Source organism: Cavia porcellus, unplaced genomic scaffold (assembly GCF_034190915.1).
Source record: "Cavia porcellus strain 051 isolate PalLab524CR breed Dunkin Hartley unplaced genomic scaffold, mCavPor4.1 scaffold_5, whole genome shotgun sequence".
In the NCBI taxonomy this organism is placed as follows: Eukaryota; Metazoa; Chordata; class Mammalia; order Rodentia; family Caviidae; genus Cavia; species Cavia porcellus.
In genome coordinates, this window is record NW_026947488.1 from 78,438,824 (window position 1) to 78,462,681 (window position 23,858).

Consider the following 23,858-nt stretch of genomic DNA (forward strand, 5'->3'; position numbering starts at 1 on the left):
ACTTCGCTCAAGGAGATAGCCTGCCCCAGAGCGAAAGTGCGCCCGCGGACCAATCGCTCGCCAACAGCCACCGCTGAGCAAGCGCACCCTCTGCCCTCGCCACTACCACGCGGCGGCTGGGCCGAGACTGAGCGCACCCCAGCACTGCGAAGCCTTGCTCCCCAGAAGACGCCTCGGCCCGTGGCGGCGACCTCCGCAGCGCGGGCACCGGGCCCGCGAGCTCGGCGGGGCACGCCCCTCGCCTCCGGAGCTGGGCGGACTCGCTCGGGCGCCCAGGCTCCGCCCACCCCGCCGGACTGGGCTCTCCCGCCAGCCCCCTGCTCTCCGGACTGAGCAGGGTAGCCGGAGCGCTTCGACTGCATGGACGGCAGACGGGAGGCAACTTAGCAGCGCTCCAGGCTGCGGTCACGCGCGCTCCCATGGCCCTCGGAGGCTGAGCGCGGGGGAGAGGGGAGCCCGGAAGAAGCGACTCGGACCACGAAGGACCTTCTTGCTTCCAAGGTAGGAGAAGGAAGATGCCCGAGGGAAGTTGAGCTTTGGGAGAAGGAGGGTGGGCTGCGCCCTCTTCGCTGGACCACAGCCGGGCGAGTTTGGCTTGATCTCACTGTGCACCAGGAGTGCTCCGCAGCGCGGACCCGCGGACCCTCGGGAAAGCACGTTTGGAAAGTTGTCTGTGCCCTCTGCGCCCTGTTGTGTAACCTCTGCGCCGCCTGCCAGACAGGGAAGTTGCCGGTCGGCCCGCCAGCCTGCTTCGGTCACGGATGCGAGCGAATTTCATGGCCCGAGGCGAACGCGCGCCCGGAGCCAGCGAGTGCGAGCCCCCGCGCGCCCCCTTCGGCGGGGATCCCCCGCGCCCGAGTCCTTCCACTCGCCGGCTTTTCCGATGCTCGCTGCGTGCGGTGCCATCGCCGCCCTCTCGCCGCCGCTTGTCCTTCGTACCTGCTGCCTAAATCGGGGAGGAGAGAATGACCGAGGTTCTGTGGCCGGCTGCCCCCAACGGGACGGACGCTGCCTTCCTGGCCAGTCCGGGCTTTCACTGGGGAAACAGCACAGCCACCTCCACCGCCGCCGCTGCCGCCCCCTTCAGATGTGCCCTGACCAAGACAGGCTTCCAGTTCTACTACCTGCCGGCCGTCTACATCGTAGTGTTCATCATCGGCTTTCTGGGCAACAGCATAGCCATCTGGATGTTTGTCTTCCATATGAAACCTTGGAGCGGCATCTCCGTGTACATGTTCAACTTGGCCCTGGCCGACTTCTTGTATGTGCTGACTCTGCCAGCCCTCATCTTCTACTACTTCAATAAGACCAACTGGATCTTCGGGGATGCCATGTGCAAACTGCAGAGATTCATCTTCCACGTGAACCTGTATGGAAGTATCTTGTTCCTGACGTGCATCAGCGCACACAGGTACAGCGGCGTGGTGTACCCACTCAAGTCCCTGGGCAGGCTCAAAAAGAAGAACGCTGTCTACATCAGTGTGCTCGTGTGGCTCATCGTGGTGGTGGCCATCTCTCCCATTCTGTTCTACTCTGGAACCGGAATCCGGAAAAACAAAACCATCACCTGCTATGACACCACCTCAGATGAGTATCTGCGAAGTTATTTCATCTACAGCATGTGCACCACCGTGGCCATGTTCTGTGTCCCCTTGGTACTGATTCTGGGCTGTTACGGATTAATTGTGAGAGCTTTGATTTACAAAGACCTGGACAACTCGCCTTTGAGGAGGAAATCCATTTACCTGGTGATTATTGTACTGACTGTTTTTGCTGTATCTTATATCCCTTTCCATGTGATGAAAACGATGAATTTGAGAGCCCGGCTAGATTTTCAGACTCCAGAAATGTGTACTTTCAATGACAGGGTGTATGCTACTTATCAGGTGACAAGAGGTCTAGCAAGTCTCAACAGCTGTGTGGACCCCATTCTGTATTTCTTGGCTGGTGATACTTTTAGAAGGAGACTTTCCCGAGCAACCAGGAAAGCTTCCAGAAGAAGTGAGGCAAATTTGCAATCCAAGAGTGAAGACATGACCCTCAATATTTTATCGGAGTTCAAGCAAAATGGAGATACAAGCTTGTGAAGGCACAAGAATTCCCAAACACCTCACTTTGTAACATGGTAGGATGCTTAACAGAGCCAAGTACTTTCTCCCCTTTGAGTTTCTAGTAAAATTATAAAAATCGAAACAAGAAAGTAGTGAATTAAAAAAAAAAATAGAGCAGCAAAAGAGCCCACATTCATACTTAATTATTTGGTTTTGTCGTCAGTCTCGCTTCTGACTGACTAGAGGTATGTCTAATAAAACAATACTGCATAGTTAAACATTTACTTTTCTTCTGCCTTAAGTTACAAGCTTTTTGTAAAGTGTGTATGCACATGAATACTGGAGCTGTTTTAATATTGAGAAGTTCTCAAATAATCTAGACCCCAAAACTTGAATTTTTAAAAAATTTTTACAGGCTTTATCATTTTTAATAAACCATGGCATGAACAAGCTGGAAATCCAAATTCCTAAAATATTTAGCACAGCCTATCAAATTTCATTCAATACAGATCTTGCTATCTTTTTCAATTCCTCGCAAGCATAAATGGTAGCTGCATTTCTTTGGGGAATTGAGTAGAAAAGTAAAGTCAATGAACCTAAAAGTCTGAAAATTTTAATTTTTCTGTTATTTCTAGAAAGCTGCATATTGGGTGCTAAATGTTGATGGTGGAATCCTGAATCTGTAATCTTAGTGGAAGATGCAATGCAGATGTCACAGTGCATCTGTTTTCATTGTAAACACCATGAACCTGTTAGACTTCCTGAAATAAAGCACATTTACTTGTACTACTGTTGTGCAAGACCTTAGGACTTTGTGTTCCAAGACAAGGGCTCACTCACATCTGAAATAACAGTTTTTCAAGACTCACAGTTAAGTTACAGACTAAAGTTTGAGTAAAGTTAAATAATTGTTTTCAAATGGAGGGATATGGAGCATGAGAACAGTATTTTCAGAAGGGGTGTGGCTGGCAGTCATGCACCGTGCATAGCCTAGAATATAGTCCTCCCAAGTATGTGAGGCAGCTGGAGGGGGATAGAAAGAAGGCCTTTTGGAATAACGTCTCTAAAATCACAGTGTGAAAGGGTTCTTTTTGCTTCGAGGCATTTAAAATATGAAATGCAGCATGAAAAGAAAGAGAAATAGAATTTTTACAGGCTGTGTTGATAGCATGGGAAGCTATAATATGTTAATAAGTCTTATATCCTAACACATAGAGAAACAGAAATGCATATGGAAAGATAAATACAGAGAATTAAAGTATAGTAGCTCTGAGAAGTAAACTGCAACATACTATTCAAACTACTAGTAATTAAAGAGAAAAAGACAGGTCAGTGTATTTTGTATTTGTTCTCTGCCAGGCATTAATGAGAGATTTGCAAAATATTTCAACAACATTAATAACAATTTTCTTTCTTCCTTATTTTTGTCATTGGTACATGTTTGCAGTACATTGGTACATGTTTATATTCCCTGTATGGAGTTGGTACAAGTATATGACACATCTGCATTCCTTTTTTCAGTCCCTTTTCTTCCCTCATTCCTCTTCTCCTCCATCTCTGAAGTGATGGATTTCTTGCCCTTAAAATAGTTAAAATTTGTATAATGAGAATATGAGTAAATATAGTTACCAAAAATGAGTAAGTTTACTGTCCAAGAACTTTTAGTTGTGAAAGCTAGCCCTTATGAAGTCCTCATCAGAGTTTATAACTAATAATCAAGTAACTTGTTTAAAAACACCTTGTAATTTAAGAAATATGGGGTTGTAGCACACTATGGGACATAAGAACAGGGAAGTGAGGATCAGCTCTTGAAATGCCCAGGTAGATTGAACATTTATGTGATATTCAGAGCTGCTTCAGCTTAATCTCTAGCCACTAGGATCAATGTTTTAAAAGCTATATTTTGCCTACTTGCATAGTGGCACTTTTTATATGTTCATACTTAATGTATAAGGTTATAAAAACCTCATTGAGAAGACTTGTCCACTTCCTCATTGTGAGGTTTTCAAATTTCTCATGAGGCTTATAACAACACTGTTTTTGAATCCTAAAAGGCAGACCCTAAAACACCGCGTTTACTGTATTAGTCCTTTTATACGTATGTTCAGTGAAACAAGATCAATATAGTTAAACTGACCAAAATAGTAATTTCAGAGCCTGCACCATACTTGAACTCACAGCATAATGTACACATTTCTATTACATTTCCTCACCATGTAATTTAGTTTCCTTCCTTTTAGGTCTCAGGATACCCATGCTGGTTTTGAGTATATGCAGTTTGTTTCAGCTTCCAGGGAACTTTCTTTGGGAGAGTGGGTCCAGCTAGGAGTGCACAGTGACTCGATTTGCCCTTTTACTTCTTGGCATGCTTTTTCCAGGTTGTTTCTTTTCTGTTTCTTTACCTAGCTTTAGGGTTTGAACCTAGGTATTTGAACATGTTAGGCCCTCTACTACTGAGCTACATCCCCATCCACAAAAGTGTTTTGCTCTTAGCTTTATACATCATGCCAGGGGTAACGACATGATATGCCGAACAGTAATAAGAATGATCTTTCCAACTTCTTCCAGGCCAAGAGAAGTACCTGGAAAGATCTGTGTGAAAACTTATAGAGGGTCAGGATGAAGCACTGATCTGTCAGCTGAAAAGCTGATTCATGCCATGTGATGATATGAGTAAGTATTTTAATTGTAGAGGCAGAAATTGGTTGAAATTTGGATGGCAAAACAGCTAAAAACATGTTAATACCAAGTTCAAGGGATTTTTATTGCATAGAAATCATGATCTTTGACTCTTGAAGCATCCATCTGTAATTTACTCTGAAATAAAAGTGCAAACAAAGATGAAATATAACAGGAAAGTCAGAATTCGGATTTAAAATCATGATCTGACCTCTGGGCCAGTTGTGGGACATCTAACCTCTTGAAGACCATTCTTCGTGGATTGGAAGGGTTGAATGACATGCATTTGTTGAGGCTTAGGCGATGTGGCAGAGTTTGCAAGGTAGATGGGAGGAGTGCAACGGAATCTGCTACTGTGTTTTACAGGACTCTGCAGTCTGGTCCTCTGCTAAATATGCTTCCAAGTTTCAGCAGTTGTGAGATGACAGGTCATAACCTGCAAGTGTTTGTCTACTCATTTAGTATGCTACACTGTGGCTGTGTGCTGTGGATGTCACCACTTATCCCAGCTGGAATTCAGCTAGTGACAATATTGAAAGATGCTCCACTAATTAGGACCTATTGAAGCTTTACCTTTGCTGCTTAAACTGCAACCATTTTAATAATATTTATTGAAGCTCACAGTCTTTCTGTTGTACATATTAAAATGCTTTCTTGAAAGATCCAACATACTGATGTAAATGATATTTATTAAAGGTATAATAATATGTCACACTGGTGTATTTTACATGATGCATAGATAACAGAGTTGTGTATCATGATGCTTTTCAAATATCAATATTTTAAAATTTAAATCTTCAGAATTTGGGAGATTTAAAATACAAAAATCTGTTTTATGATACAATTGATTAATTTTCCCTACAAATACATTTGCATGTTTGCCTTTTTGTTATGTCTTTCCTCAGTGACACAATTTGGTACCAGAGTATCATAAGATTAATTGTGAATATAAAGTATTTTAGTCAGACTGGGTCTGCATTGTCTACATTTTATATATATTATAGAAGAGCTTACGTTGTCTTTTCAGGAGATTTAGAATTCTTTCCTCAACTGTGGTCAGAGCTTCTACTTTCAAAGGCAAAAGTCTTGTGATACATTCAGAATTAATCTCTTAGAATTCTATTGGTTTGGGCATTACAGATTTGACATTAGAATTTAAGGACAATCTTAGGGAGAAGGGAGAAAAAGGCATCTGGCTCAATCAGTTACTGTTACTCAGTTCTGAAGTGTTTGCATTATGTTTCTTCTTGAAGTGAAGTAATATAACTTTAATATTTTGACAGAGTTCTAAATAGCACACTATCAGAAACTTCAACATTGGTATTGATTTTAATGTTTTATTTGTTCAGTTGATAATTTTAATGACAAATTTTTAGTTATTTGGCTGCTGAATTCTGTTACACATGTTATTATGTTATACATTGCATTATATACATCATCAGAAATTAATATGAAGGTGAATATATGTTGCATATCAAAATTTGTGAATTTGAATTATATTACATTTTAGTGTTTTGCAAAAAAGTGTTTATTTTTGTATTATCTGTGATTTTAATGTAGATAATTGAATTAGATGTCTTTGTGAGTAATAGTGCCATTGAATGAATGGTATGAAACAGTGTTACTTGACATATTAAGCTTTCTCAGGTTTATCTGAATTGATGGTAGTTTAAGAAAATTCAAACTAATTGTGCATAATAGTTTTTAATAAAAGGAAAGCACATTTCCTATAATAGCATAGTTTTGTTTGCATGCAAGAGTATGTTTTGTACTGTGTGTGTGTGTGTGTGTGTGTGTGTGTGTGTGTGTGTGTGCGTGCGCATTCGTGCCTGGGGCATGGCAGCCAACTTTGTATCCACTATTTATAGTAACAGTAGAGCTTCATAATCATGGGCACTAGAACTGTATTTACCATCGATAATAAAGCTGAAAAAGATTCAATAAAGCTGTAAAACCTGGCTTGATGGCTTCTGTCTTATTACAGTCTTAATATTTACAAGTTTCTCTAAGTTTTAGCACATAGTATTGCAGTCTCTCAGGTATTATAGGACACAATGAACCAATAGTACTTCTTATAGTTGGACTATAGAAGCTATAAAGGAAGTTATAAGAAAAGTCCTGCTGCTACATAATCCATAAGATTTCATTACTTGATATTTAATTACCAATAGGGATATGATTTAATTCTTTCAAGAAATTATTGAATGCTAACCATAATATTTCTTCTCATACTGTGTTTAAAATGTTGACTAAAATCTTTCCTTACTAGTGCTTAATTCGCAAAAGTAGTCATACTAGTAATCTGTGGTTTCTGCTTCTTAGCCTCAATTGCTCGCTTTGTACAGGTATATTAATGTGTATGATCTGGTACTGCTCTACTGCAGGGTATTATGGAATGAAAGCATGCTTAAAGCATTAGTTTTTTATCTTATTGTTGAAGGTAAGTGTACAGTGGTCCTGTGTGGAAATAAATGCCCTATAACAAAATGCAACAGCGTGAGAATCAGATACAAATCTCTTGAAACCCTTAACATATTTTAGTCAATATTAACTCCTTAATGACATGTACTATGCAAAAACCTCATTGTTTGAAAATCCTTACTTATAACAGCAGCTTTGGTAGAGTTTTATAGAAAATGTATGAGTAAGGGGAGCGTGTGTGTGTTTTCAGTACAAATATAAATGTTATATAGATAATTATCTTTCTGATTTAAGAAGAATTTACCCTAAGTACGAGTATTTTTTTGATTTTTTAAGTTACTTTAGGAATAGAATCAGAGAATTTTTTTCTCTCTAGAATTAGATATTCTCTCTCTCTCTCTCTCTCTCTCTCTCTCTCTCTCTCTCTCTCTCTGCTCTCTCTGTCATTCTCTCTGTGTCTGTCTCCTCCCTCCCCTCCACTCCATTCCCTCCTCTCCTTTTCCTTCCTCTTCTCTCTCCACCATAGTGAAATAGAAAGTTTATACTTTTCAGGGGATTTAAAATTTTGGATCCATATGCAATTAGAATTTCAATTCTCAAGTATAAAAATTTTTTTCCTAAATTCAGAACAGAACTGTTATGACTTAGTGACCTGATGGAATGGAACACTATAGAAACAACAGATGTTACTAGAAATCCATGCTGTTGTTCAATGGTATGCTCGCTTATTTCACCCTGTAAAGTTATAATGCTTTGGGGTGGACCCTGTGGATGGCTGTCCCCAGGCAATGTGATTACTGGGACAGGCCATCTGGTACAGTAGCTGTGATGGAGTCAGCCTCTGGAATGAGCATTTGACAGTGCTACAGCCCTGCAGGAATGTAAATTGGGTAAGAGAGGATGAGAGACCAGAGCAGGCTACACATATTGCAGAGGAAAAAACATACTACATACCTCTCTTGATAATTTGATGGGGGAAACCACCTTTGTGAAGCTGGATAATCCTTGATGAAAGACTAAAACAGAGATCTTGGAGATGATCTATTTAATTTTATCACTTAGGTTGCAGTGAGAGCAAAATTTTAACTTCAAAATGGGTCAAGTTCAGGGATTTAGCTCAGCAGCATAAGCACCTGCCTGGCAAGTGCGAGGTTGTGAGTTCGATGCCCAGTACCCCCCCCTCCCCCCGCAAAAAAAAGGAAAAGAAAATGTGTTGAGAAAAGAATGTGAATTAATATAGTGGGTTAAAACAAGCCATTAGCATATGTACTATAAATTAGTCCATCACTCAATAAGGATTTATAATTTTAGTTTAACAGCAAACAGCAAACTTTGTATTTAAGAACATAACATCAGGATTACAGCTGCAAAATCTTGGGTTCAAATCCACCTCTACTATTCACTACTTGTTTGTGTTGGGCAAATTATTTAAGCCTTCAAAGTAATGTGTTCTTCAACTACAAAGCGGGAGTATGAAACATAGGATGTCAGAGACATTTAATTAAATAAGATTTACAACTCATAAAATAAGTACAAGGTATGTCATTTTTGAAGTGGAAAGAATTTTGTTACTCTGCCCTTTTGTTGTTGATCTAGATTTCTGTTGTTGTTTTTCATACTCTGGAGGCTTGTGAGTGTCTTAGAAACTCAATTTGTAGGATTCATAGATTGGGTGCATTTAATATTGTTCTTTTGGAAACTACTCAATTTCTGATATTGGATAATAAGTAATCAACTTTTTTGTACTATGATATGCCTTGTGTGGCATAAAAATGCATAAGATAAAATATTCAGCTGAAATACATATATGTGTGTGTGTGTGTGTGTGTGTGTGTGTAAATGCTGATCTCACTTGCTGTACCTCGCCTCTCAGGCTCATGGTTTATTTTCTGTCACTACAGTCCAGTATTTGGTCTCCAGCTTCTCAGATCTGGAAACTTGATCTGAACAGTTCATCTAGAGTTTACCAACACTCAGTGACTGACTCACACCAGACTAACTGACAAGAGAATCATTTACCAGGTAGTCTGCCAACTTTGAGCATACAAGGGCTATATCCCAGTCACAATAACAGACATCTGTCTTTTTGCTCAAGTGGGATCTAATTATGTATCAGAAAGATGCCTGTGAGCTTAAAATAAGAGAAAAGATTGGTAATATTCTTGAAAAGCATTTTCAGTAAGAAAAAGCAGCAGAACAAATCTTTTATCCCTGTGGATATTGGCCTTGCTAATCAACATCTTTCCTTTACTTCATAATCAGTACTTAAATGGCACTCTGCTTGCTTTGGATAGCCTTAGGTAGGTGCATGGAGTGAGACCTTCACATTTGTTTGTTCTGTTTGGAATTTGTCACCACCATCATTACTTCTTTGCATGAAAATTACGTCTTAGAAATGTCCCCTTCCTAGTGAGTGTGAGAGAAGGTAGGTGGTTAGGAAGGCCTGTAATGCTCCTGGGTTGAAGACACTTAGTTGATACCCAGTTGGAAAGGTTCAATATGGCATTGCAATTGTACAGTTCAAGATAGAGTCATAGCAAGATAGAGGTTTGAGAAGTGGCCTTCGGCAAATGATAGCTAAAAGCAAGAAAATAGGTACGATCATCCAGGGAGCATACCCAGACAAAGCAGGAAATGGTAGCAGCCCAGAGCCACAAGCAGCAGCGCTCCACAAGAAGGACAGAGAGAAGAATACTGTTGGGAAAGAAGTGGAACTTAGTAAGATCCAAGAAGTCGCTTGAAGAAACTAGGTGCAGGAAAGGATGTGTGGAAGGAATGCTTCTGTGTCACGTAGCACAAAAGAAGATTACAGAGTCTTAAAAGGCTGGGTGTTATTGAGAGCATATTCCAGCTATAGAAATAGTGATGATCACTAAAGGAATGTCTTGGTTAAGAAATGGAGGATGCAGCTCAAGGCAAAAGATTAGAAATAAAAAAAAGATGAAATTTCTTGAAGATAATAGAAGAAAAAGGCTCCATGCAGAAAGGGGTGAAAGGAAGGGTGAGGACAGGAAAAAGTGGCTGTGGTTAGGAAAGCTGACTGACAGGCCACCAGGCTGGGGGAAAGCTGTCATTCTAGGTCTAAGACGTGATGGAGAGGTGAGTTACACAAAGTAAGCAGAAGCTGAGTGAAGAAACCATTTGAAGTTTGGTGCATGAGAACACAGATAACAGGTCCAGCCAGGAAGAAATTAGTTGGCATTATTCTCAAAAGACAGACGCGTGTGGCATTTGAAGAACAACGTCAAGAAGCATTAGAGAGACAGGAGAATGTCTGTCCTTTTCTGGATAATGAGTATAGTGGTTAATGGAGTCTACTGGAGAAAGGAGTGAGGGAAGCAGTTTGCTAGGGCATTGTTAGAAGTTTTGGGGAAAAAACAAAAGCTTCCTTTAGAAGGAATTATTTCTCCAGGATGCATGTAAAGGAATAAGAAGTCAGGAAAGGGATACAAATTGATGTAGGAAGTATAAAAACGAATTGGATGAAGTAGAAAAGATAATTGTTTGGCTATCAACAAATTTACAATAGACGTGTCAGAGTAAACCTTAGGGCTAAGAGTTGTTAAAAGATCGTGGGGTATGGAAAGAGGAAATGGAAAATAAATTGGTTCAGGGCAATGATTTTAGAACTTCTGTGGTAGTTTTTAGAACATGGATGTAAATTCACTGTCATTCTTCTAAGCAAGAATTGGAACCTGTGTTACCTCTTCTCGAATCTATATCTATTTTGATCAACAAAATATGGCAGAATGACATAACATACCTTCTAAGACTAGATTGTAATAGAATGCATAGCCTTGTTTGTTGGAGCATTGCCTCTTGGAGCTCTGAGCTAACAGATACTACCCTGAGACTCCATGTTGTAAAAGTCACATGGAGAGATGGATTATGGTTAAGGCCATGAAAAGGAGAGGGTGAATAACATTGAGTGGCACCTAGCCACTCAACATACCAGGCAGATGTCAGACTGGATATTAGAGTGAAGATGACTGATCCATACATCCAGTTTCTCTGCTCACCCACAGCTACCTAATTTTCTTAGTGGAAGCCTTAGAAATCATGTAACAAAGAAAAACTTTGCACAGTGAAATTTGTGCAAATTGTAATACACAAAACCTATGAAGACAATAATGGTGTAGCTATTTTATGCACATGAGTTTGGGAGTGCTTTATTGCAAAGCAATAGACAACTGGAACTACATAAGACAGTATATAGTCTGAATAAAGATGCGGAGATATTTGCATTATTGTTCTTTTTGACCTCTTGTAAATGTGATCAGAGTAAGGGTGGAAGAGGTGGACGATAGAATTGACTTAGGAATATGTGATAAATTCCCAACAAGGGCTGATATTGAAATGTGTGTAAGATCCCTCAGATATAACCCTTGCCTTCAAAATAGCACCAAGGATCTAAAAGGCTCTTAAATTAAGACAGAATAATCTGAAAAAGAAAATAGATTAGTTCTGTCACTATTCTGTGATTTTAAAGAATTTCACATAGGGAGGAATTTTGATTGGGCTTATGTAGACTGAAAAAGTATATTCTTGGAGAAAGTTGTTATTAGATTTGACTTAAAAGTAGAGTAGAACTTAATATTTGGGAATAAGAAATGAAAGCATCACAAGCTCCCTTTTTGAATTATTAAATTTTGTGGAAAGAGGATAGATTTGGGTAGAAGAGAGAAAACAGTTTTACTGTGGGTTTGGCTAAGGATGGGAGAAGTTAAACTTAAAAGCATGCTCTTAAGAAACAAGCAGAGAGTATTGTGTTCCTTGTAGCAGGCAATAGAAAATTTTGACAAGTTTCAAATAGGAGAATCACATACAGAATTTGGTTGGTCAATGAAGCCTTGGTCTAAGCAGAAAAATCAAAGAATAATGGTAGCAGTAGAAAAAATTCCAAAAGTCTTAAACTATTTTGAGTTCACAAAGCTCACAGGATACAAAGAAAACAAACACATATCAGTTGCATCATTATGTACTACTATCAATCATTTTGTGGATGCTGAAATTAAAAATACAATTTCATTACCAGAGCTCCAAGTATTAAATACAGTGTTTAGGAATAAATCTATCAAAACATATAAGGGACTTAAATGTTAAAATTGCATAATTCTGATGAAAGAAAAACATGTGGTAGGTACACTATTACTAAATTAGAAAATCAGAAAAATAAAGATGTCTTTACACCCCAAAGCAAAATGAAAGCAATCTTTCAAAAACCCAGTAGAAGTTTTTATAGCTGTAAAAGGATTATACTGAAATTTACATAGGCATTCAAAGGACCTAGAATAGCTAAGTAATTTTAAGAAAAAAAATTCATAATTATAGTGATCAAGACTGCATTACATTGACAGGGAGATGAACATCTTAACAAATGGATAATATTAGAGAATTCTGACATGAACCTACGGAAAAATGCCCAACTGACTTTTTAATGAAAACATAAAATTTCATAATCAAACAAAAAATGTGTTATGGGTGATACATCGTGTCAACTTGAGCAGTTTAGAAGTTTCACTGAGGGATTCATCAGGGAACCAGGGTTCTTAGTTTACATATCCTCATCATCCTGTGCAAAAGAGGACAAGGAGATTTTGTGATTGCTACACCAGCCCTGGAGGAGTCAGATGTGGTTGTGTACAATATTAGCCACAAGGAGAGGTTTATTTTTCTTCCTTTTGCTCTGGCTGCTTCCTTGAAATGTTGCCCCTGTGCCATGCCACCCTACCTTGGAGCCATCTGATTATGGACTGAAACTTCTACTACAGTGAGCTAAATAAACCTTTCCTTCCCTCATTTTGGGTGTCAAGTATTTTGGCCCAGCAATGAGAAAAAAGTAACCAAGACACAGTGAATAAAATACAAGACATAAACTGAAAAAATTTTTATAAAAGAGAAACAGATAATTCACATCTTTCTTTTCGATAAACTAGTAGTATAAATAAAGCAAATTAACATGTATAAAAATATATATTAAAACAATGTAATTTATAGTATGGGGAAGGATTTGAATTTTTCTCTGTTTCCTATTTATCTGTCTTCTATTTTGTTTTATATTTCTGCATAAGGGCAACCATGTGAGAAAATTTGAGCTTGTGTGTCTGACTTACTTAGCATTATTTTCTCAAGTTGTATCCATTTACCTAAAATGTCTCAAGTTTATCTCTTTATGGCGATGTAGCACTCCATTTTGTATAAATAACACATTTTCCTTATTCATTCATCTGTTGATAATGCAAAAACTATTAAATGGAAGAATACTTTTTCAACAAATGGTACCAAAGAAACTGCACCTCCTTTCCAAAACTGCAAAGCAAACTGTAAACCATTGACCTAAACTTCACTAAAAGTGGAGATGGGCTTAAACATAAATCATGAAAATATAGAAAATCATAAATGATATTCATAATCTAGGATTTGGGAAAACCTCTAGGCAACATCAAAAACATAATATTACAAAGGAAATGTTCATAAATTGAATTTACTAATTTTAAAATATTTTCATTCTGAAAGACCCAACAAAGAAAATGAAAAGATTTTCTATGTATTGGAAAACTATTTATTTTCAAGTTTCATATCTTACAAAGGGTTGTATTTAGAATATATTAAAATATTCAAAATATATTTAGTATTCAAAATTAAGTATTAAAACACATATAATCTATGGCAAAGCCATAAGAATGTATAAATTGCAAATGAACACAAAGATGGCCAATAGCATTAGCTGTAAAGGAAATGCAAATTCCCAAAGAGATAATACTGCATCCTATCAAAATGGGAAAAATAAAAAAATAGCAACATATCAATACTAAGAATGCAAAAATACACTCTCGTACATTGATGACAGACATATAAAACAGACACTCTAGAAAATAGTTTTTCAGTTTTTTTAAGCTAAACATGCAACTACCAAATGACTCATAAATTACTTTCCAGATATTTCTCCCAGAGACGTAAAAATCTATATTCACACAAAAACCTATACAAAAGTCTTTACATAAACTTTGTGATTGGCAAAGCTGGAAGCAACTTAGATGCCTATTTTTTTTTTTCAGTAGAAGACTGGTTAAATAAATATGATAGAACTAACTCATGGGATAATACTCAACAAATAAAAGAAACAAACTATTGGTACAGACAATAACCTGCACAAATTTCCATGGAATTATCCAAAAGGGTATGTTCCACATTATTCTTGAGACAAGAAAATTATAGAAGTGGAAAAGAGATCAATAGCTGGAGAGTATTAAGGGAGGGACAGGGAAAAGGTGGTAGAAATTGGATGTGATAAATGACAATTCTTGAAAGAAAAGAGAATATTTTGACTACCAATGTCAGTATCCTGTTTGTTATATTATATTACAGTTTTGCTAGCTGTTGCTATCAGGAAAAACAGTAAAACAGTAGTATCTTTCTGTAATATTTCTTTCAGTTGCATGTGAATCTGTAATCATCTCAAAATAATTTTAATAAAAGGCCTTTCAAAGTTTTAAGTTTTATCATAAGCACCTTGAGTAAAAATATTTAAAAGAAAATCAAACTATTCAAACCTGGGAAAAACTCAAATATCTATCAAAAGATGAATGGGAAAATAAATTTATAGATCCCAGAATATTATTTAACAACAAAAGGAAACACTCTACTAATATATAAAATGTGGAAATACCTAAACTATGCTGAGAATAGAAACCAGGCGCAAAAGAATATGTTATATATAATTCCAGGGAAAGATTCTGGAACAGGAAAAACTAACTCATAATGACAGAGAACTGATCAGTAATTGGCATGGATTGAAACTGTGGAGGGATAAAGGACTGACTGCAAAGCTACATACAGAAATTCCTGGGATGATGGGTATATTTTATATGATGACTAATGAATGTTACAGGCATCCATCTGCGTTTGACAATACTCATCAAACTCTGTAATGTCAGCTCATTTTATTGTATATACGTTATGTCTCAATAAAACTGACTTTAAAGCAAGGATAAAGTGCAAATGAGGAATCAGAGATGGTATTATGATTATTGTGTTTAGAATCAGTGATTAGAGATTATTTTAAATAGACTCAGGAATCACTTTTTAGTAGAATGGCAAGACTTAGAGCAGGATATGACTGCTTAAAAGGAAGCACTCAAGGTTGAATGCATTTACAAGTTATGAGACAATCATGTAAAAAAGTCTTGGAAAGATTGAATCTCTAAGTATACTTGTTTAAAGGACTGTAGTAAAAGGTAAGATCTTGGCAATTCACAAACTTCAAGGGCAAGTAAGGCCAGTTGCCGCTTAGGACCATTTTGATTTGTCAACCTCAGTAAAAAGAATGAGAGAGGCTGAGGACTAAAGCAGTTGTCCATGAGCAAGTAAGATATGAGGCAAGCTCAGCAAGATTGACGTTCACAAGGGTAAGCAGATTACCCATGTGATGGCTAGGTTTAACTCTTAGGGGCAGGCTGGCTGGGGGGAACTAGAATAACAAGGTCAAGCGTGCAACCAACCCAGTGATAAGAAAAACCTAAGAGACGAGATTTCCCAGCAGTATGACTAAGACCAAACCAAGTTGCACAAGATGGGGAGGGGAGTAGAATCCAGCTCCTGAGTCGTAATCAGACAAGATCGAGAGAAAGCTAAGAAATTTCAGGAAGTGAGTTGAAGTAATATTCTTGGCATTGTGTCTCTCACAAAGCTAACTGTGCCACTTCCTCTGAGACTGAATCTGGTTCCTTTTGAGATTTAGAACTTCTATTGTAGGAAAGGACTCAACATCGGATGCTGGGAGGCTCAAAGGCTAGACTTTGCCTGTTCTTTTCCTGCCTGGCTTTCTCTGGTCTCGCGCTGCTGGGCCAATAGGAAAAGCAGTAAGTGGATTATAATGCAGAAACTCAGAGAGGAATGTGGTCACAGTACAGGCAGCACAAGATGGAAACTAAGTGCAGGAAGAAAACAGAAACATCATACCATAAGATCAGGCTTTTTCTTATGAATGTTTACATTTCTTTCTTAAGACTCAGATCAATAGGATTCAAATGCCAAGACAGATAATTACCAATCAAGAAAAATTACATATAACCTTTTTCACTTGTTTCAAAAAAATAATTCATAATAACTGTCTCCCTGGGTTCTTATAAAAGTGTAAATGGGATTGTTTATGTGAAAATCTTTGCAAAGCTTTGTAAAGATGCCCAACTCCATTTTTTTTTTTATTTTCCCAACTCCATTTTTTAAACTGTCATAGTCACATCCTGGCATCAGCTATCAACAAACAGCATTCACTGAACACTTAGTAAGTTCCAGGCAAGAAACCTGAGAAGTTTGGAGCCAAACTATAAAGTCTCAGGTGAGGAAACTCAGACAGAATGATCAAAGAAGCAAAAAAGAGAGAAGAAAAACATAAAGTGTAAGGAATTCAGAAGGAAATAGTGGTCAGCAGAGTTAAATAAAGAAAGAGGATGAACATGAATGGAGACAGGAGCGATGAAAATTCTCTTAGCACCAAGATTAGAGTGGAGAAGGAAGCCAGAGGGCAGATGGTCAAGAAGGAAGTCTTCAGGAACATCGCGTTCTCAGGGACAGAATGAGAGAACCAGTTACTGTAAAGGCCAAGTAGCAAAATACATTGACTAAACAGTATGATGTTTAGTGTGTCTCTTTGTTTATATTGTTATTGTTCAAGTCTCCAACTCTGGAAGAATAAGCAGCCCCTAGTTGCCGGAATATAGTCTTCTCTCTGCTTCCAAATTCAATTCTGGCAAGCACAGCTATTCCCCACAGTATTCATGTTAGCATTCACACAATACTCATTAGGACCTGAAATCTTTTCAGCCTTGTCAAATTCTATTATAAGGCCCCACGGATCTTAACTTGTAGGCTGTGGTGGTTTTTTTTTTTTTTTTCATATCAATTTGATTTTACAGTCAGCTGTTGAAAATGTTAATCCTTTCTGCTTTTATGCTATTTTTTTCTTTGGGATAAAAAATTATCACTTCATTGGGCATCTGGTCATTTCAAAATATCCTCCATATGTATTTAACAAACAATTGAAATAATGGATTTTCAACTGATTTGTAAGTTAATTTATAAAGTATTTCAATTGTCATTCTTTTTTCTATATTTAGTTCACATCGGAAATATCAAAGTATACTTTCTGGGTCTACCAATAAATAAAAATAATACTTTATAATATTGAAAATATTTAAAAGTCATAAAATCATATTCTTTGCATGAGAACCAATAATTTTATGTAAGACCACAGTTGATCATAAGTATATATATATATAAGGAATACTACCATGGTACTGGCTAATTAGACCATTTCAATAAGGCGAAAGACACACAATGAATGTATTTCCAAATTACCACTATGACTTTCAGTGTTACTTAAAATCTAGGGTTTTTGGTCTGAAAAATAATGTAATTTTCTCTTTTCAATTGTTTTATAAGGAAAATTTGATAGGGATTTTTTTTTTTTTTTAACCAGGAATCAAACTCAGCTTTCCAGGCAAATACTGTGCAACTGATCTATATTCTTGGCCCAATAATGATTTTTAAAATACAACATTGCAACCCAAAAGCAGCAGAACACTTTCTTCAGTTAAAAATTGTATTTTTCAACTGAGCAAGCCTTATTTTCCAAATCTATATCAAATAAAAACCTTACGTATTTAATTTTATTTCAATTATACTTGATGACATTTAGAAAATTCTGTCAAATGATCTGAATGCAAATTTATCTCAGATCACTGATCTTTTGGGGGAATAAAATATATGCTCTCAAAATTTAAAAGTTATACTTGATATTTATTTGCTTAAAAATCTGTACATTTTTAAGAGTGACCATCTAGAATTTCCTTTTTGATTTTAATCAAGATTCTTCATTTTAAATACTGTAATATGTTGAGAAATTTAAACTACTTTTTTTCTGTATTTTCATCTGATATACAAAAACATAATGTGGTACATATTAACGGATTAACATGAGGTCTATGCATATTTATGCATTACATAAAGTTTAAATCAGATTAAATCTATTTGTATCCTCAAAATTATCAATATTTTGTGGCCAAAGCTTTCAAAATCCTTTCTTCTAACGTCTCTAAATGTATAATGTATAATTATTTCCTATTAGAGGAAGAAGATTTTTGTTTTGAAAGCCAAAATACTGTATAAGATATTTTTGGTCTAATGAAATATATTGTGTGCATAATAGTGTGAAACATTATGAGATGGAAATTTGGGAGACATTAATAGGATTCATTGAGTGGGCAGAGGATGAGGTAAGGGGAGAAGCTGGGCACTCAGACAATTCCACATTTCCTGTTTGAGCAATGAACTAGGGCGGACTGGTACAGTGCTTCATGAGATGTGGGGAAGTCCAGGGGAATTAGTGATTTTCTCTTTTAAATAATTGGGGTCCAAACTTACCAGTTACAAACTTATAAATCAAATTAACTTTGTATTTTATAGTTTCCTTATTTGCTTTATTAAATAGTGGACACATAAACAGAACAACATTTAAATACACTGAATTAATATGGCTTTTGGAAAATCGCAGAAGTTTTTATTACTGAATATTATTGCTGAAGTCATCTGTTTCAGACGCTACATGAAGAATTTTGTTAGGCAAAGGATCATATTTTATGCATTCAGTAGAGACACTGGTGATATAATAGGGGTCAGAGATGCAATAGAGATGAGACAGACACAATTTCTTCTCTCAAAGTGTTTACATCTACTAGAGGGCTATTCATGAATAAAATGTCAGTGATGGAGAAGACTAATCTTAGAGTGTGACAATGTTATGTAGATATGCCTGTCTGAAAGTGTGTTAATCACTTCCTTGTCACTGAGCCTCAACACTTGCTATCCATAAATTAGAGAAGAAAAGGTTTATTTGGGCTCACTACAGTGCCTGGTCAACTGGTTCCAAGGCAGAAGTGGCATGGAGCAAGGGCCAGGGGTAGAAAGCTGCTCACACCATGGTGTCCAGAAAGCAGCAAGCTATGGGAAGGGCTGGGGAAGGAGACACTCTCCTCCAGGTCATGCTCCAGTTACCGGCCTTCTTAACATTATATTCCACTATGGTGCTCCGTGATCCAATCACCTTTCAAATGAGAATTTTGAGGGTCATTCTTGATCTAAAACATAACTAAAGAGCTTTCATTAGACCTGAGCCTGGCATAATGAGAAACTGATTGGTGGAGAGCTGGGGGAACACCTTTTAGACAGTGGACTCCAGATTTTCTATGCAGGTACTCAATCTGGTTGTAAGAAATTTGAAGTGATTTTGACGTAACATTTCCTTAAAAAACACATTTAGTTTTAAAATGCATACTTCAACTAGTGATTTATTATTGTTTATTTCTTTGAAAGTATGTACTATTTCTGCCCGTTTTCTGTTTTGTCTTTCTTTAAATAAAATTTAAAAAAATAAAATGCATACTTATTTGAAGTGTGAAAAGCTGATATGAAATAACGTGTTGCTCAGTGTATCCTGTTCTCATCCACCAAGCCATCTTTTGGACTACGTATGGTTTCAAGCAGGGAGAACAGCAGTAGTGAAATAATAAAGGCACAAAAGCAGGACCTGGCTTGGCTCTTCCAGGAGCAGGCAGAAGGCTGGCGTGGCTGGAATATGTAGAAATGGAAATGCATTGTAAGAAATGAGTTTAGGGCATTGGGTTGCAATTACATGACAGAGCCTGGGAAGGAGATTGTAGGACCTTGGAGAGAACTGATTGGGTGGGTCTGTGCCTGGTATATTAAATCCTCAAGTTATCATCTGGTACAATTGCCATTGTGGATTGTCAACTGTCAGAAAACTTCATTTACAAAGAAATAGAATAAAATATTTATTGTTTTTGAAAACTTCTATTTTGAAGAGAATAAAACAAAACAGAACAAAGTAGGTAAGAATGGAACAATTCAAGCAACACAGAACTTCAAAATAAGACAAGAAATCAATGGTGGCTATCATAATGGTCTTTTGTTTTCTTCATACACAATAAAATAGAACAAAATAGTATAAGACAATCAAAACAAACAAAAAAATAAAAGCATTACAGGACTTTAAAACAAGACAACAGGAAATCAATAATGGCTACCATAATAAATCCCATTATCTTCAAAGTAGCTGCTTATACCATCAGACAAAATGAGACAGAGCAAAACCAAACCTAACAAAATTATTAAAGCAATACAAGAGTTCAAAACAAGATATTAAGAAACTAATAGTTGTTACCACCTTCCCTTCCTAGATGGTTCCTTCTCTGTCGCTTTCATAATATCTATTGTGCTTTTTGGATCCTACTAACTCCTGCTTTTTTTGCTCGGGTTCACCCCGTATGAATTCAAACCATTTCTCCCATGAACATGATCTCCAGTTGCATACGTTTACCTACAAAAGCCTTGAGATTATCCTACTTTATAGCTCGGTAGCTTTCCATTGTTTGAAAATACCATGCCTTTCTTACCCATTCTGCAATTGATGGACAAGTTACCCTTGCTTTTTTTTTTTTTTTTTTGGTTTCTCGTCATGTTGAACAATTGTGTTCTCTCCTTTGATTTTCAGTCTATAATTTCCTTTTGAGTTAATATGTTTTTTGTATACAGTACATTGATAGATCATGTTTCTTGATTCACTCTCCTTATGTTTCTTTCTATTGGTTTCTTTTTATTGCTCATCTATATTAATGGTTACAACCGTCATACATTGGTTTGTCTCTGCCATGCTCTCCTCCTGCTGTTGGCCCTCCATGGGTCGCTTTCATTCAATTGCCTATCCTTTTTGGCAGTCCTCCTCCAGGAACCATGGTCATCTTTAGCTCTCTTTTGAATATTCTCCAGCGCTCTCTGAAGGGTTGGTTTGGTGGTCATGAAGTCCTTCAGATGATCTGTTTCTTTTCTCTAACAGCTTTTAATATTCTGTTCTTATGCTGAATTTCTGAGATCTTGATTATTATATGTCTGGGTGTACTTGATAATGGCTAGTTAAGAGTGCTATATGCTTTGCTTATCTGTATGCAAGATCCTTTTCCCATGTTTGGAAAGTTTTCTGCTATTTTTCTGTAAATAGTGTTTTTATTTCATTTGTGTTGACCCCTGATTCTTTGCAGATACCTATCATTCTTAAATTATTTTTCTTTGCATCATCTTGCAACTGTTGAATTGTTATTTCCTGGTTCCTTGTTAGTTTTTAAGACATCTTTCCTTTCATAATCATTAGCCACAATCCTGCCTTCAAGGTCTGGAAGTCTATCTTCAATCTCTTTCAAGCAGTTTTGCCAGCTTTCAATCAAATTTTTAATTTCCTTGATATCTCCTTAAGTCTGTTTCATGCATTGTAATTCCTTCCTATAATTCATTCAAGATTTACATCATTTTCCTGTGTTCTTGTTTTCTCCTGGTAGGTGCTTGCTGCTCAAATAAACCAAGGTTCTCCAATCATGGCCTGACAGTGCATGGGCCTTACCTGACTGAGTGTCCCTACTTGTGCTGGCTGCCTGGAGGAATCAAGCTTCTGAATGGCAGCATCCAGCATGAAGAGGTAGATCTGATTTGTTCCCCTCGCTCATGCCATCTGCTCACAGCAAGTCTTCAGATGGTGGTGGCTGGCCTGAGAAGCTGGATCTGGTTGGGTCTCTCTGCTCACAGTGACTGCCCCCAAAATATCTATTGTTATACCTTGTGTGTTTTTATGTTTTAAAATATTCATCTTCAAGCTGTTTGTAAGTCACAGACACTGTACTACTATTTATCATAGTATCAAAGATGTATTGCAGGCCAGTCTTCAGAAGAAGACAGCCTATATTATCTCAAAAGGGCATTTGCTGACAGCATTGCTGTATTTTAATTCATGTTGGGAACAGATGTTGTACTTTTCACCTATTTTACAATATTCTTAAAATTTGTGGAAATCGTTAAAAAATAACTACGACAGCTAAAACAAATAGAAGAATAGATACATTCTATGACTGGTGAAGCTATTCACTTGTCTCAGGATATCTATAATGTTTTCTTCCAATAATGGTGCCAAATTTCTGAAGATGTTGAAGTATTTTCTTTAGTGAAGGTTGGGAAAATTATATTTTTAAGTTACTCTTCAGTGTCTACAAATAAGGGGTCATTTCTTCATGTGTTCTAGAAATTTTCAGTGTAAAAATACATGTGTCAGTTGCCTAAGAAAGCATGATGATTTTTTCTACATTGTTATAAATTTAAGAAAAAAATAGTTTTCCAAAATCACAGAATTGTGTAGAAATAGGGTCTTTAAAATCCAGTCTGAAGGGATTTTAAGACTAAAAAAATTTACAGTCAATTACTTTCTAGTCACTGAGACCAAATACCTGATACCTGCAACTTACGGAAGTCTATCTTGTTCAAAGATTCAGTCCATAGTAGGCCGGCTCCCTGGTGGAAATGCAATTGTAGAAGAGGATGGTAGAGAAAAATTACTGAACTCATGGAAACCCGAAGGAGAGAAAAGGAAGGAGCCATGGACACAAATATACCCTCACAGATCAGATTCTCAGTGATGCTCCTTCTACCATACTCTATCAACTATTAACTCATCAATAGATTAATATACTGCTGAGAAGCACCCACCACAATGTGATCACCTTCCAAAAGCCTTGATTCTAAACACATGAGACTGTTGAGGGACTTTATAGAACTAACTGCTGTTTTGGATAATATCCAGAAGAAAACAACAGAATAGTCATTAAATGGAAGGTCTGTATAATCAAATTGTTTACAGTCTGGTTAATGAAGCAGTGCAGACACATAAAATGTTTCCAAGCCGGAGAATTAACATAACACAGCAGTAGAAATGATATCACAAGGCAGCACAGGTGTTTGAATGCCAGACTGCTCTGCAGATCTTTCAGTGCAGTGGAGCCTTGAGAAGGCTGTATTCACCTAGGAAGGTGCTCAGGTCTGGACATTTTGAAAGAGTACACACACACAGGTCTCTTCAGCAGCATCCACCTCACCACAATCAGATGAGGGTTCAAGTTTACATTCCAAGTGCAGAAAATGCAGAGGTCCCAAGTCAGTTTAGCTGCCACAGTTCTGTAACCTTAAAAGGAAATGTTTTTCCTCCACAATAAAAAAAGAACTTTGATTTATCCCATACTCTGTTATTTTATCTTTAGCGAGCAGACATTTTAAATTGCATGCTTGTAGAGCTTCTGAAAGAATCCTTTCAGAAATCTATCATTAGTGTTTTTTCTCTTTAGCATGACTAGACCCTCCCTCTGTGTTATTTGCCACAAACTCAGAAGCCATTCAGAGACAGGCAGTAAGACGATTTTTTGAAAAATTTGAAAGCAATTTCTGACCAGTATGCTCAGAAAGAGATAATAATTGATAAGAATGTCTATATGGTTTCGTTAGACAAGAATTAGAAAAATGGAGAAAAAAATCGATTTTGAGTTTCAGAATTTCAAAGCTGTATAAATTTATTGTAATATTGTAACTTTAGCTCCACTTTTGTCTTTACATTCTTGTGTTCGCTTCTTGTCCCTGCCATTTCCTTCTCTTTCTTTTTTCTCCCCTTCCAGAATAATTTAGTCCTGAAGGTATTAGGTGGAATAGATCCTAGTAGGCATTGTGTCAGCCTAGAGGCGCTACAAGTGGCCTAGCTCAGGGTGCCAGAGTCCTGGCAAGTCGAGAGGACATTCACTTTATGGCATCTGGCATGCAGCATCA

The 23,858-nt window shown here is 37.3% G+C and overlaps 1 protein-coding gene across 8 annotated transcripts in view; it reads left to right on the forward strand.

Annotated features, from left to right (window-relative positions):
* Window positions 1-282: 282 nt before the first annotated feature.
* The window catches only part of P2ry1 (purinergic receptor P2Y1), a 102,071-nt gene continuing 78,495 nt past the window's right edge, over window positions 283-23,858 (forward strand). For 2 of the 8 annotated variants that reach the window (XR_010047138.1, XR_010047140.1), the window contains exons 1-2: window positions 285-2,125; window positions 4,620-4,724. Coding sequence is in view for 2 of the 8 variants with exons in the window: in XM_005006537.3 (XP_005006594.1) it covers window positions 966-2,087 (1,122 nt within the window). In the remaining 6 variants the exon portion in view is untranslated. 8 annotated transcript variants of the gene reach the window in all.